Source organism: Mesoplodon densirostris, chromosome 4 (assembly GCF_025265405.1).
Source record: "Mesoplodon densirostris isolate mMesDen1 chromosome 4, mMesDen1 primary haplotype, whole genome shotgun sequence".
Lineage (NCBI taxonomy): Eukaryota > Metazoa > Chordata > Mammalia > Artiodactyla > Ziphiidae > Mesoplodon > Mesoplodon densirostris.
This window is the reverse complement of record NC_082664.1, coordinates 86,229,733-86,243,721: the sequence shown is the minus strand read 5'-3', so window position 1 is coordinate 86,243,721 and position 13,989 is coordinate 86,229,733. Positions and strand designations below refer to the sequence as shown.

At 46.3% G+C, this 13,989-nt stretch overlaps 1 protein-coding gene across 1 annotated transcript; it reads left to right on the top strand.

Annotated features, from left to right (window-relative positions):
• The first annotated feature begins 5,498 nt into the window (after positions 1-5,498).
• Positions 5,499-13,508, top strand: PPP1R14D (protein phosphatase 1 regulatory inhibitor subunit 14D). The gene is made up of 4 exons (XM_060098301.1): positions 5,499-5,747; positions 12,929-13,012; positions 13,216-13,248; positions 13,443-13,508. Exons 1-4 carry the CDS (start codon positions 5,499-5,501, stop codon positions 13,506-13,508), a joined length of 432 nt encoding a protein of 143 aa, XP_059954284.1.
• The last annotated feature ends 481 nt before the right edge of the window (positions 13,509-13,989 follow it).

Genomic DNA, 13,989 nt, shown 5'->3' with positions numbered 1-13,989 from the left:
TATCTATATTTTAGAATTTTCTACAATGAACATATCTTTTTAAAATCTTTTTTTTATTGAAGTATTGATAGTTTTTTTTTTAACATTTTATTTATTTATTTATTTGGTTGGTTGGGCCGGGTCTTAGTTATGGCAAGTGAGCTCCTTAGTTGCAGCTTGCCAGCTCCTTAGTTGTGGCATGCAAACTCTTAGTTGCGGCATGCACGTGGGAGCTATTTCCCTGACCAGGGATCGAACCTGGGCCTCCTGCACTGGGAGCGTGGAACCTTAACCAATGTGCCACCGGGGAAGTTCCGATAGGTTTTTTTTTTTTAATATTTATTTGGTGCTTCCCTGGTGGCACAGTGGTTGAGAATCTGCCTGCCAACGCAGGGGACACAGGTTAGATCCCTGGTCGGGGAAGATACCACATGCTGCAGAGCAACTAAGCCTGTGCGCCACAACTACTGAGCCTGCATGCCACAACTACTGAAGCCCACGTGCCTAGAGCCCGTGCTCTGCAACAAGAGAAGTCACTGCAATGAGAAGCCCGCGCACCACGACAGAGTAGCGCCTGCTCACTGCAACTAGAGAAAGCCTGCGTGCAGCAACAAAGACCCAACTCAGCCAAAAATAAATAAATAAAATAAATCAATTTAAAAATATATATATTTATTTGGCTGCAGTAGGGTCTTTGTTGCAGTGCATGGGTTCTTCGTTGTGGTGCACAGGCTTCTCTAGTTGTGGCGCGTGGACTCTCTAGTTGTGCCGAGTAGGTTCTAGAGTGCACAGGCTTAGTTGACCCGCAGCATGTGGGATCTTAGTTCCCTGACCAGGTATTGAACCTGCAGTGTCCCCTGCATTGGAAGGTGGATTCTTAACCACTGGACCACTAGGGAAGTCCCTAAAGTATAGTTGATAGTTGATTTACAATGTTGTGTTAATTTCTGCTGTACAGCAAAGTGACTCAGTTATACACATATATACATTCTTTTTTATATTCTTTTCCATTATGGTTTGTCCCAGGATATTGAATATAGTTTCCTGTGCTATACAGTGGGATCTTGTTGTTTATCCATTCTATATGTAATAGTTTGCATCTACTCACCCCAAACTCCCAGTCCATCTCTCTCCCACCCCCACTTCCCCTTGGCAACCACAAGTCTGTTATATCTGTGAGTCTGTTTCTGTTAAACTTATTTCTTGAATAATAATGATAGTAGTTTTTAAAGTTTTCTAAAAATTATGTATTATATATCATTTCCTCAACTATGTTAAATATATATGCATAGCCTGGTGGTGCAGTGGTTAAGAATCCGCCTGCCAATGCAGGGGACATGGGTTCGAGCCCTGGTCCGGGAAGATCCCACATGCCGCGGAGCAACTAAGCCAGTGAGCCACAACTACTGAGCCTGCACTCTAGAGCTCGCGAGCCACAACTACTGAAGCCCGCATGCTGCAACTACTGAAGCCCATGCTCCTAGAGCCTGTGCTCCACAACAAGAGAAGCCACCGCAATGAGAAGCCTGTGCACCGAAATGAGAAGCCTGTGCACCCCTGCTCGCCGCAACTAGAGAAAGCCTGCGTGCGGCAACAAAGACCCAAAGCAGCCAAAAATAAATAAAAATTTTTTAAAAATCATTAAAAAAAAAGAGAGAGAGAATAGAAAGAAACTTGCCAGAATGCTAGCAGTGGTGGTTTGGTGTGGCAGGATTATGGGAATTTTTTAATGTTTTAGAAAATTTAGAAATGTTTCTAAAATGAACATGCTTTTCTTTTATTATAAAAATTTTTAAGAACTTACCTGGTGGTCCAGTGGTTAAGACTTCTGCTGCAGGAGGCACGGGTTTGATACCTGGTGGGGGAACTAAGATCTCACATGCTACATGGCGTGGCTGAAAAATTAAAAAACAAAAATAAAAACAAAAATCCTGTCTAGGGCCTCCCTGGTGGCGCAGTGGTTAAGAGTCCGCCTGCCGATGCAGGGGATACGGGTTCGTGCCCCGGTCTGGGAGGATCCCATATGCCGCGGAGCGGCTGGGCCCGTGAGCCATGGCCGCTGGGCCTGCGCATCCGGAGCCTGTGCTCCGCAACGGGAGAGGCCACAACAGTGAGAGGCCCGCATACCGCAAAAAAAAAAAAAAAAAAAAAAAAAAATCCTGTCTAGTTCTGATGAGGTCTGCCTGCTGCTTATTTTATCCCACCACTGGACCCAGGCCAGGCCAGGAGAGCAGGGCAGACACCCTTGCCTCTGCCCAGGCCTGCACCCTCTTTATTTCCCCACCATGATATGACCCTGTGGTCCTGGTGGTTTTTCTTTACATCTTATCTTGAAACTTGAGTTCCCTTCTCTTGGGCAAACTTAATGATGAATAGTGACACTCGCAGGTTAGTGCTGAGACGGAAGAATGTAAATAAGGAGGCTTACACTATAAATAATGGGCATAATTCATTTGTGTACCATCGAGCTTCACTGGGTCCATGTTGTGTGCTCGTGCAGAATCTCACCAACCCCTAGTTTACAGATGAGGAAATATGCTCAGAGAGGCCCCATGCATGAACCTGTCTGTGTTCCTGTGCAGGCATTCATGAAGTTTGCATATTCCAATCCATTGCCAAGTTCTGTTAAATATTACCCCCTAAATAGCTCTCCAATGTGTCCACCTCTCACTATCACCAGCGCTACCTCCCCCAGTCAAGCCCTACAGTAATGACCTCCCAACTGACCTCCAGGACTTCTGTGCCCTCTGATCCTCTCTGTATTCAATAGCTAAGGCGATATTTTGGAAATTTAAATCTGAACTCGTCAGTCTACCCAACCACCCTTGCTTAAGATTTTGCAGTTATTCCCAATGCTTTTAGGATAGAGACAAAACTCCTTAACATGGTTGACAGGGCCCTATGTAGATACCTCCGCCCCATCTGCCTCATGGCTCGCTTTTGCTTCCCTCATCTCTTTGTTCCATCTCCATTGACCTTCTCTAGTCCCCTGTACTCACCCTCTTTCTCCTGTCCCAGGGCCTTTGCATATGCTGTGCCTTCTGCCAATTCCACTCCTGCTGGCCCCTGTACCTAGTTAACCCCTACTATATCTCCTCTTACCTTTTCTTCAGATCATTAAATACAGTTGCAGTTTTACATTTATTTGATTAGTTGTTTAATGTTTGTTTATTTTTACACTAGACTGTAAGTTCCATGAAAACAGAGACTGTGTCTTTTTTGGATCACCAATACCCAGTACTGAGTATAATACTTGGCCTACAAGAAAAGCTCATAAAATCTTTGTTAAATGAATGAGTTAATGAATGAACAAAACCCATAGACTCTTCTGATCTGGTTCCTTTTCTTGAAAGGTCTCCCAAATGCTTCAGAAGACAGAAACAGAAGAGGGAGGGAACAGCCATAATAATGCCTATCACAGAATGTAACAGGTCATCAAGGTAAGAGCTGAGTCTACAGGCTGTATTTTAGAGGCCTCCCTACCCCCTTCTTATTGCCACCTTCTTCCAAAGAGGACCAGGAAGGAAGCCACTGCAGAGAAATTCCAGGGCCAGCCTTTGATGGACAGAGCCTCACCAGGAAGGCAGGGAGGATGAGAAGGCAAAGAAAGGAAGGAAAGGGATGTCTATTGAGAAGGGACTCTGTTTTAGATATCAGGCTGAATGTTTACATACATCATCTCATTTAATCCTCTCCAAAACCCCATTTTGCAGATGAGAAAACAGACTCAGGTTGTGAAACTTGAGGGTTATTAAACAAATGTAGGGCAAAGCTGGTTTGAACTGGGGTCTGTCAGCCTTCCTCTGAAGCCTGGGCTTTTTCAGGCTACCATCCTGGCCTCCAGCCCTCAAACATCTCCCTCACCCTGTTAACTTAGGGCCTAAAATTTCATCATTAAAGACTCATCCATTGGCTTGTGTCTAACACTCTCTTTTAGGAGTCAGTGTATGAAGTTGATACTTTGGAAACAGAAACTCAGCATCATAAAGGCAACCACTACAAGACCTAAAAAGAAATACATAAAAGAAAAAAAAAGAAATACATAAACAAAAATTAGAATGTGCAAAGGAAAGGGGATGAGGGAGCATGAGTGAGGGAGTTAAATCTCTCATCGTTCATACTGAGGAGAGAAGAGATACTGTCTAAAATGGACAAATTTATGATATTACACAAAGGGATAATGGTGGTCTCAGGAGAACTAAAAGCAGAAGCTGTTGGTTGGGTCCCTCTAGGGAGTGGAACTGGGGAGAAGAGAGACACTTCATTTGTCCTTCTGAGCTGTTCATTAAAAAAAAAAAAATTATAGTAGTATTCTGTTGTGTAACTTTTCTAAAAAGTTTTGAAATTTTTGTTACAAAAGATTAAACAAACAAAAACACCCTTTATTTATTTATTTTGTAATTTATTTATTTTTGGCTGCGTTGGGTCTTCGTTGCTGTGCGCGGGCTTTCTCTAGTTGCGGCGAGCGGCGGCTACTCTTTGTTGCAGTGTGTGGACTTATTGCAGTGGCTTCTCTTGTTACGGAGCATGGGCTCTAGGCAAGTGAGCTTCAGTAGTTGTGACACATGGAGTCAGTAGTTGTGGCACGCGGGCTTAGTTGCTCCGCGGCATGTGGGATCTTCCTGGACCAGAGCTCAAACCCGTGTCCCCTGCCTTGGCAGGCGGATTCTTAACCACTGCGCCACCAGGGAAGTCCAAAAACACCCTTCCTGTAGAATGCAAGTAGGCCTGGAAGTAATAGTCCTTGACACCTGGGTAAATGTTAGGTCTGCAGGGTTCCTCTGCATCAGGAAGGACGTGAGTCAGGGGAGGGTCATGTGATGATAAACATAGCTTCCTAAGCAGTTGCCCCTGGGGAATGGGCTTGGGAGACGAGCTCACCTTTGCAAACACACAGGGCCAGGGTAGTGCCTCTTCCCTCACATCCCTAAAGGCAGCTCACACTCAGACGCAGGAGGATACTGACCCCATTAGGGCCAGAGATAACCACCCCTCTAATTATCCCTGAGGCGACTCTGCCATCAGCAGCACCACTCTGAGCAGGAGCCCTTGCCAGCCAGGGACCCCACTCCTGCAGGAGCCATGTGACTGCAGCTTCTGGGGGCCCAGGTGGATCTAGGCCAGGAAAGTGGGATGCTGAGGGCTCTCAGGTGAGTATGACTCAGGTCAGAGCCCCGCCCCCCTCAGGACCCAAGGGCCTCTTCCTCCTCCGGAGGCATGGCATCCTCTTGACCTTTGCTTGGTATATCACTCGGTCCCAGCAACTGCAGAAAGGGAGGCCGGGGCACGGCTCAGGAGTGCCACTCACCAGCAGCCAGGAGCCAAAAGACTGGCATTCCCGGCACTAGACAAAAGCCTGTTGATCTTTGACCACCACCACTCCAGGAGCCTTGGCCCTCCCTCCTGCCTGCCTTCCTTTCTTCCCTGCTGGCCTCGCCCTCTGTTCTGTCTCCTCATTCCCTGGCTCTCTTGCTCTGACTGGCAGTTTTTCCCAGCTCCTTGACCAAACCAATCCTTCCATGCTGTCTTCAAGCCCTGCTTCCTGCACATCTCCCAACCCGGACAACGAGAATCCAAGTAAGAAGGTCCAGTGGGCTTCTGGGAGGAGGAGGACGTCATCCACAGACTCAAAGTCCCAGTCCGACCCCTCCAAAGCGCCCAGGTCCCGGAAACTCAGCCGGCTGACGGTGAAGTATGACCTGGGGCAGCTCCAGAGCTGGCTGGAGATGGAGCAGTGGGTGGACGCCCAGGTTCAGGATCTCTTCCAGGTGGGTAAGACACCGCGGGCCGGGGGACCGGGAGAGAGCCTGCTCTGAGGCCTCAGGAGGAGCTGGAGGGCGGATGAGAGATGCTCCCATGGAGATAACGTTTTTCCCCACAGGTGAAGCATGGGTTTGCAGTCCTGAAATCTGCCTCCCTCTGGTCTGGGCTCTGCCTCTCACTCTCTACATAATCTGGGGCAGGTCTTTTAACATCCCTGAGACTTAGTTTCCTAATCTATGAAATGGGGCTATCAATGCCTGTCGTATCCCTTTCGTAGGACTTTTTGAGGCTCAGATGAGATAGTAGAGGAGTTATTTTTCTTTATTTTATGTCTTTATTTACTTTCAACCTTTACTTTCAACACATACACGTCTAGAGCAACATTGTTCATTCCTGTAGCTGCCAGCCATGTGTAGCTATTTAACTTTAAACTGATGAAAATTAAAAGTTCAGTTCTTCAGTCACACTAGCCACATTTCAAGTGCCCCATACATCCAGGTGGCTAGTGGCTACCAAGTTGCCAGCACAGATACAGAACATTTCCATCTCAGAACAGATAGTGCTGGACTAGGATGTCAAAGTGACCAATAGTGAATGCTAATACCAGCGCCTGACCTAGCCTTGGCCCTGGCTCTGACTGACTCCCCTCAACCCCACCCTAGGAGAGTAGCCCTTTTTTTTTTTTTTTTTGCCTAGATACCTCCTAATCGGGATCCTAGTGTAGTAACAAATGCTGCTCCAACAACAAGAATAACATTTTGAGCACTTAACTCTGCACTAGGCACAGTGCCCAGCACCTGACTTGTGTTATTTCATTCAACCCTCCCCACAAGTCCATTAGGTAGGTATGGTTTACTGTGGAGGAAATGGAGGCTTAGAAATGTTGAGTAACTAGCCCAAGGTCACATCACTAGGGAGCTCAGGGACCAGGAGCTGCAGCTGCGGCTCTGCCTGTAGCGCTTGAGTGTTTATTCAAGCTGCTAGTGGTTCTCCACACCTGAAGTACTTCAGTAATAATCTGATGCCCCAGCTGCATTTCAACTGAATTTCAATCTACTAGGGTGGGGCCCAGGCACTGGTCTTTTTTATAAGGTCCACTGCTGATTGTAGCGTTTGGCTGGCGAGAACCACGCACCAAGCCAGAGACCAGAGTCCTCCTTGTCCACATGCCATGGTCCTTGTTTCTCTCCTTCCTTACTCAGGTCCTGTCTTTTCTTTTGGGGGCAGCAAGGGCTTGTGATTCTTCCAGGTAAGAGCTGTGTCAGTGGTCCTGTGGTTGGGGGAGGGGAAGAGTGATGCATGTGGCCCAGGCTGTCTTGTGAGTCTCACTGTGTCATGTGTTGGTTTGGTCCAGGTGTTGACGGCAGCATCCTGGGCCACTCACAGAGGGGAGAGAGATGCCCTAGAACTGGGAACAGGAGAGGCAAACCTTCTCGGCCTATGTGTACTCTCATCTTGCAGGACATCTCCACTGCCCTTCATTCCTGCCAGCACCCTCCCTCAGGGCAAGGATCAAGGCAGGGGAAAAGCTATAAAATAATGAGCTCATAACATTGGAAAACAGGACATGTGGGAGGACCTCTCCCAGGCAATGACTGTAATAAAATACCTGGTCTACAGTTGTCATGGCAATTGTCCAAAGGTGCCAGGTGGCAGTTCCTCTTCTAATCCCTGCCCTTTTCAGCAGGAAGCAGGCAAGTGGCTGGGGAAGCCTCAGGTGGCTGGTCATCTTGGGCAGAGGTTGAGGCAACCCAGTCTCCAGGCTTACCCTGCCTCAGTTCTTCCTGCATAGAGCCCCTCTCCACCCACTGGGACTCCCCACCACATGCCCACCTTGGGTAGCACCACTGGGAATGGTTCCAGGAGTGGGTTGTGTCACTATTTGTTTAGTTTAGTTTAGTGGAACCCAACCTTCCTTTGTTGGAGGACCCCACCTCTTCTCACTGGGTGTGCAGCCTGCTTTAGGGTCTTGTGAGAAGCCAAGTCTGGGTTCAACAAAACAAACTGACTTGGGGGCCTGGAGCTCCTGTTTTCCAGAAATGGAGTGTGGATTTGGCTTCTAAGCAGGGACTTAAACACTCATGAGTTTCTACTGTTTTAAGGAGACTCTTGTTTAACAATATGCCCCCCTTTTGTTACCATCCCCTATTTACTGTCTCCTTTACAAGGCTCCTTAAAGGATCTGTACCAACTCAGAGGCTTTACTTACTATTTCCTTTCCTATCACCATTCAAACCACTGGATTCTGACTTCTGTTCCCACCACTCTATTGAGACCTCTTGGCAAAGTCACCAATCACCACCTTGGGGCTAAATCTAGTGTACACATCAGCAGGGGACACTGTTGACCACCCCAGAGTTTTGAAACATTCCTTTCCTATAGCTTACATGATACCATGCATTTTGATGCAGCCCTTTTGATGTGATGGCATTTTAAGAAACAATCTATTGAACTTACAACTTTAAAAATGTATTATCAGGAATTCCCTGGTGGTCCAGAGGTTAGGACTCGGAGCTTTCACTGCCATGGGCCCAGGGTCGATCCCTGGTCAGGGAACTAAGATCCCGCAAGCAGTGAGGCCAAAGGAAAAAAAAATAGTATATAGTATATATATAGTAAATAGTATATATATATATGTGTGTGTGTGTGTGTGTGTGTGTGTGTATCTATATATATATATATATATATATATATATACACTTATATATATATGGTCAATGAAATGTGAAACAAACATTTATTAGCTCATCTCTGAACTTTCCTCGATTGCTGGTTTCTATGGCAGAGAGATCAGGAGTAAGGGGACAGAGTATGGCGTGGAGCGGAGAAAGGGGTCAAATCAGGCAGCATCTGTCAGGAAACCACCACACGTAATACAGAGTCACAAGATGACCATACTTGTTCACCCCGGTCAGAGTTGTTTGATATATCTGCTCATTTTCTGAGAATTCAAAAAATACTTGAGGGAAAGAATATTTTGGATTGTGATTTGAGACCATATTCTCAATACCAGACTGCAGTGACAATCTGACTCTCAGTGATATACATACCCTATGTTCAATATACGTATAGTTAATGTCAAATGATATAAAATGGTTTAGAGAGCAGGACTAATCCTTTTTTAGAGGTGGAGTTCTAATCATTAGAATGTATTTTTATTATTTGGCCCCAGCATCCACCTTCTGGGATTCCAATTACACGTATGTTAGACCACTTGATATGGTCCTACAGGTCACCAAAGCTCTATGCTGTTCTTTTCTTTTCTACCAGTTTTTTTCTCTCCATGCTTCATTTTGGCTAGTTTCTTTTGCTATTTCTTCAAGTTTAAATGGTATTTTTTTTCTGTAGTGTCAAATATGCTGTTAATTCCATTCAGTAAGATTTTTCTTTAAAATATTTTACTTTTCACCTCTAGATGCTTCACTTGGTTCTTTCTCATGTCTTCCATTTCTCTCATTACTAGGTTCATGTTTTCCTCATTTGCTAATTCCATCATCTCTGTCATATCTGATCTGCTTCTATTAATTGATTTTTTTCTCCTGCTTATAGGTCACATGTCCTGCTTCTTGGCATGATTAGTAATTTTTTTAATAGATTTATTTTTAATTAATTAATTTATTGGCTGCACTGGGTCTTCCGTTGCTGTGCGCGGGCTTTCTTTAGTTGCAGTGAGTGGGGCCTACTCTTCGTTGCGGTGTGCAGGCTTCTCATTGTGGTGGCTTCTCTTGTTGTGGAGCACAGGCTCTAGGTGCACAGGCTTCAGTAGTTGTGGCACACGGGCTTCAGTAGTTATGGCTCGCGGGCTCTAGAGCGCAAGCACAGTAGTTGTGACACACAGGCTTAGTTGCTCCACGGTATGTGGGATCTTCCCGGACCAGGGATTGAACCCATGTCCCCTGCATTGGCAGGTGGATTCTTAACCACTGCGCCACCAGGGAAGCCCTGTGACTAGTGATTTTTGATTGGATGCTGGACATTGTGAATTTTACGTTGTTGGATTTTTTTCTTCCTTTAAAGTGTGGACTTTGTTCTAGGATGCAGTTTAGCTACTTGTGGTTCAGTTTGATCCTTCTGAAGCTTGTTTTTAAGTTCTGTTGGGGTGAGTATAGAGCAGCCTTTAATCTAGGAAATAATTTACCCCCCAAGTAAAGCAGGGCCCTCCTGAGGTCTCTCCTGAATTCCTGTGTGATCGGTGATGACTGTCCACTCTGACTGAGTGGAAATTGATTTGTGTCAGTCCTCTGTGAGGTCTGGGAAGTGTTCATCTCTGTGCCCACAGTGCCTCAGAGTACCTGGCTTTGTGAAATTTTACCCTGTGAATGTGTATCTAGTGTTCAGCAAAGACTCAGAAGAACCCTTATGCAGATTTCTGGAGGTCTCTTTCTTCATAACTCCCTCCTCTGCAGAACTCTGGCAACTTCCAGCCACCTCAACCCCGAATTCTGGTATCTGTCATATCAATTTAGTATGACCACTGTGCTCTGATTGGGATCTCCCTCTCTGCTCGGGATCTCCCTCTCTGCTCTGTGGTCTGGAAATTGCCTCCAGGAAGAAATCCAGGACAATTATAGAATTTACCTCTTTCATTTCCTTTCTTTCCCAGGTAGTGCTGAGTTACCTGTTGTGTGAAGTCTGAAAACACTTTTCATATATTTTTGTCCAGTTTTCTAGTTACTTATGTTGAGAGAATAAATCCAGTCCCTGTTACTCCATCATCAGAAGTATAAACATCTTGTTAACTCCTATTCAGCCTTCAGGTCTCAGATTAGAGGTCACCTCTTCCTGGAAGCCTTCCTAAACCCCAGGCTTGGTTAGGTTCCCCTTCCATGTGCTTCCATAGTGTCTCATCAGAGTGCTTATTGCCCTGTATTATAACTGCCATTTGACTTGTCTGTATCCCTCAGGAGACTATAAACTTTTCAAGGGCAAGATCATGTCTGTCTGTCTTTGCTCTTATGGCCCCATCACAATGCTTGGTGCATAGCATGCTCTCAATAAATATGCATTTAATGAATGAATGCTAAATCAGATGCGCTAGAAACCAAGGAAGCAAAGGGGAAAGTCTAGAGTTTAGGGTGAAAGAAGTAAGTTAGAACCCTAGCACTGTTTATTTTTAAAATGGTATAGAAGGACCAAAACTGTTAACAGTGGTTACCCATTGGCAGTGGAAGGAATGAGAGGGAGAGGCATCTTTTCTCTTTCTTTCTTTTCTTTTTTTAAAAAAATATTTTAAAATTAATTAATTAATTAATTTATGGCTGCGTTGGGTCTTTGTTGCTATGCGTGGGCTTTCATTGTGGTGGCTTCTTTCTTCGCGGAGCACAGGCTCCAGGTGCACGGGCCGCAGTAGTTGTGGCTTGCGGGCTCTAGAGTGCAGGCTCAGTAGTTGGGGCACACGGGCTTAGCCACTCCACAGCATGTGGCCTCTTTCCTGACCAGGGCTTGAACCTGTGTCCGCTGCATTGGCAGGCAGATTCTTAACCACTGAGCCACCAGGGAAGCCCTTTCTTTCTTTTCTAAATCAACTTTACTGAAGTCTAATGGCAGACAACAAAATTTGCCTGTTTTTGAAGTGTACATTTGAATGTACTTTGCCATATATAACCACTACCCCATCAAGATATGGAACATTTCCACCATCCAAAATGTTCTTCAAATAGCACTTACTTGTTTTTGTTTTTTTTTAAACAGAGAGGGAATTTTTTTTAAAACAAGTTTATTTTATTATTTGTTATTTATTATTATTTATTTGGCCATACCATGTGGCATGTGGGATCTTAGTTTACCAACCATGGATCAAACCTGTGTGCCCTGCAATGGAAGCATGGTGTCTTAACCACTGGACCGCCAGGAAGTCCCAGCACTTACTTTTTTTAAAAAAATTAATTAATTAACTTATTTTGGCTGCGTTGGGTCTTCGTTGCCGCACATGGGCTTTCGCTAGTTGTGGTGAGGGGGCTACTCTTTGTTGTGGTGCACGGGCTTCTCACTGTGTTGGCTTCTCTTGTTGCATAGCACAGGCTCTAGGCACGCAGGCCTCAGTAGTTGTGATGCACGGGCTCAGTAGTTGTGGATCGTGGGCTCTAGAGCACAGGCTCAGTAGTTGTGACTCACAGGCTTAGTTGCTCCGTGGCATGTGGGATCTTCCTGGACCAGGGCTCGAACCCGTGTCCCCCGCGTTGGCAGGCGGATCTTTAACTACTGCGCCACCAGGGACGACCCTTATTTTGGAACATTTATAATCTATAACAGAAACCCTGTACCCGCTAGTGGTCACACCCCATTCCCCACCACCACCACTCGCAACATTAGGCAACCACTAATCCAATTTGTGTCTCTATAGATTTACTTATTCTGGACATTTCATACACATTGAATCATATAATATGAAGCCTTTTGTAACTGGCTTCTTTCACTAACATGTTTTCAAGGTAAATCCATGTTGTGGCATGAATCACTACTTTGTTCCTTCTTATTGCTGAAAAATATTGTATGGTTATGTCATATTTTATTTATCCATTCACCAGTTGATGGACATTTGAATATGAATAATGCTGCTGTGAACATTCACATGGACATATGTGGATGTATGTTTTCACTTCTCTTGGAAATAGACCTAGGAGTGGAATTGTTGGGTCAGATGATAACTCTATATTTAACATTTTAAGGAACTGCCAAATTATTTTCCGAAGCATCTGCACCATTTTGCATCCCTACTAACAATGTTTATAACTATTGAAATGAAACAGATACTCTTTTTTTTTTTTTTTTTGCGGTACGCAGGCCTCTCACTGTTGTGGCCTCTCCCGTTGCGGAGCACAGGCTCCGGACGCGCAGGCCCAGCGGCCATGGCTCACGGGCCCAGCCGCTCCACGGCATGTGGGATCTTCCCAGACCGGGACACGAACCCGTGTCCCCTGCATCGGTAGGCGGACTCTCAACCACTGTGCCACCAGGGAAGCCCCAAACAGATACTCTTTTTAAAGAACCCTAGACTGTTTCAGGTAGAACATAGTAGTTATTCAGTAACTGTTGAATAAAAGGATGAATGGGGTGGTTGGAGTAAGGTGAGGAGAGGAACTGAACATGGGAAATAGAGTGGGAGATGGGTGAACCCCTGACAGTTAACTGTCACCCCAGCACCAGCTAGCCAGGCTCCTCTGAGCCCCGTGTGATTCCCAAACAGGATCAACCAACTCCTTCTGAACCTGAGATCGACCTGGAGGCTCTCATGGAACTATCCACAGAGGAACAGAAGACTCATTTGGAGGTAGAATGGGGGGCCAGGCCCCAGGCCCAGCGCTTGGGGGATGAAAGCTGGGCTTGGACCAAGGGGAGCCCAAGAACCCAGGTTCTGCCTCCCCATCTGTGTGGAGAGAACCAATTCAGAGCGGAGAATTCCTGGGAGACTGACTGGGGACTCGTGACAAAGTGCTGTGGCTCGGGGACCCACTCTCTGCTTTATTCCACCAGGCTATTCTCCAAAACTGCCCCCGCCCCACAGAGGTAAGTGATGCTCTGTTAGTCTGGGGGTAAGAGAAGGCCCAGTGGGACGGCAGCTAGCGAAGAGGAAAGCTTGGTCCTGGGTCCTTCTCCCCTTCCCTGACTCTGAAGCAATGGGGTCAGGTGGAGACTAGGGAGAGCCGTGTGGTGGGTGGGTGTGACCTCATGCCTTCACCTCACCCGTGTTTCTTTCTCAGCCTTTTATCTCTGAGCTGCTCAGTCAACTCAAGAAACTTCGGAGACTCAGTCGGCCTCAGAAATAAGCCTTGTGAGACTACCTTCATCAGCTTCAGCACTGCCAGGTCTGCCCTGAACCCCTGGATCCTAGGCTGAGAGGGAAACGGCTCCTTGGGACACAGACAAGGAACATAGAGAGTGAGGAGGGACATTTGGACACCCCTGTCTATGTGCAGTCACAGCTAATTCCTGTCAGCTGGGCTTTCTGGGAGTGAGTCATGGCTATGGCCCAGTGCTTTCCTCGGCAGCCGAGTGAATAAAACCTTGAGGAGCCCCAGCTGAATGGAGTGTGGAGCATATCTGTGCTGAGGGATGGAGGAGGGAGGGGCTGAAGTGTTATACCATAAGGCCAGCATCCTGAGTCACTAGGCTGTATCCACATACCTCACCCATCTGTCCATCCGTCCATCCATCCACCCAGGGCTTGAGAATTCAAAGATAAAGGTCACAGTTCTGCGTCAGAGAAATCACCATCAAGCAAGGCCTGGAGGCCAAGCAGAAGGCACT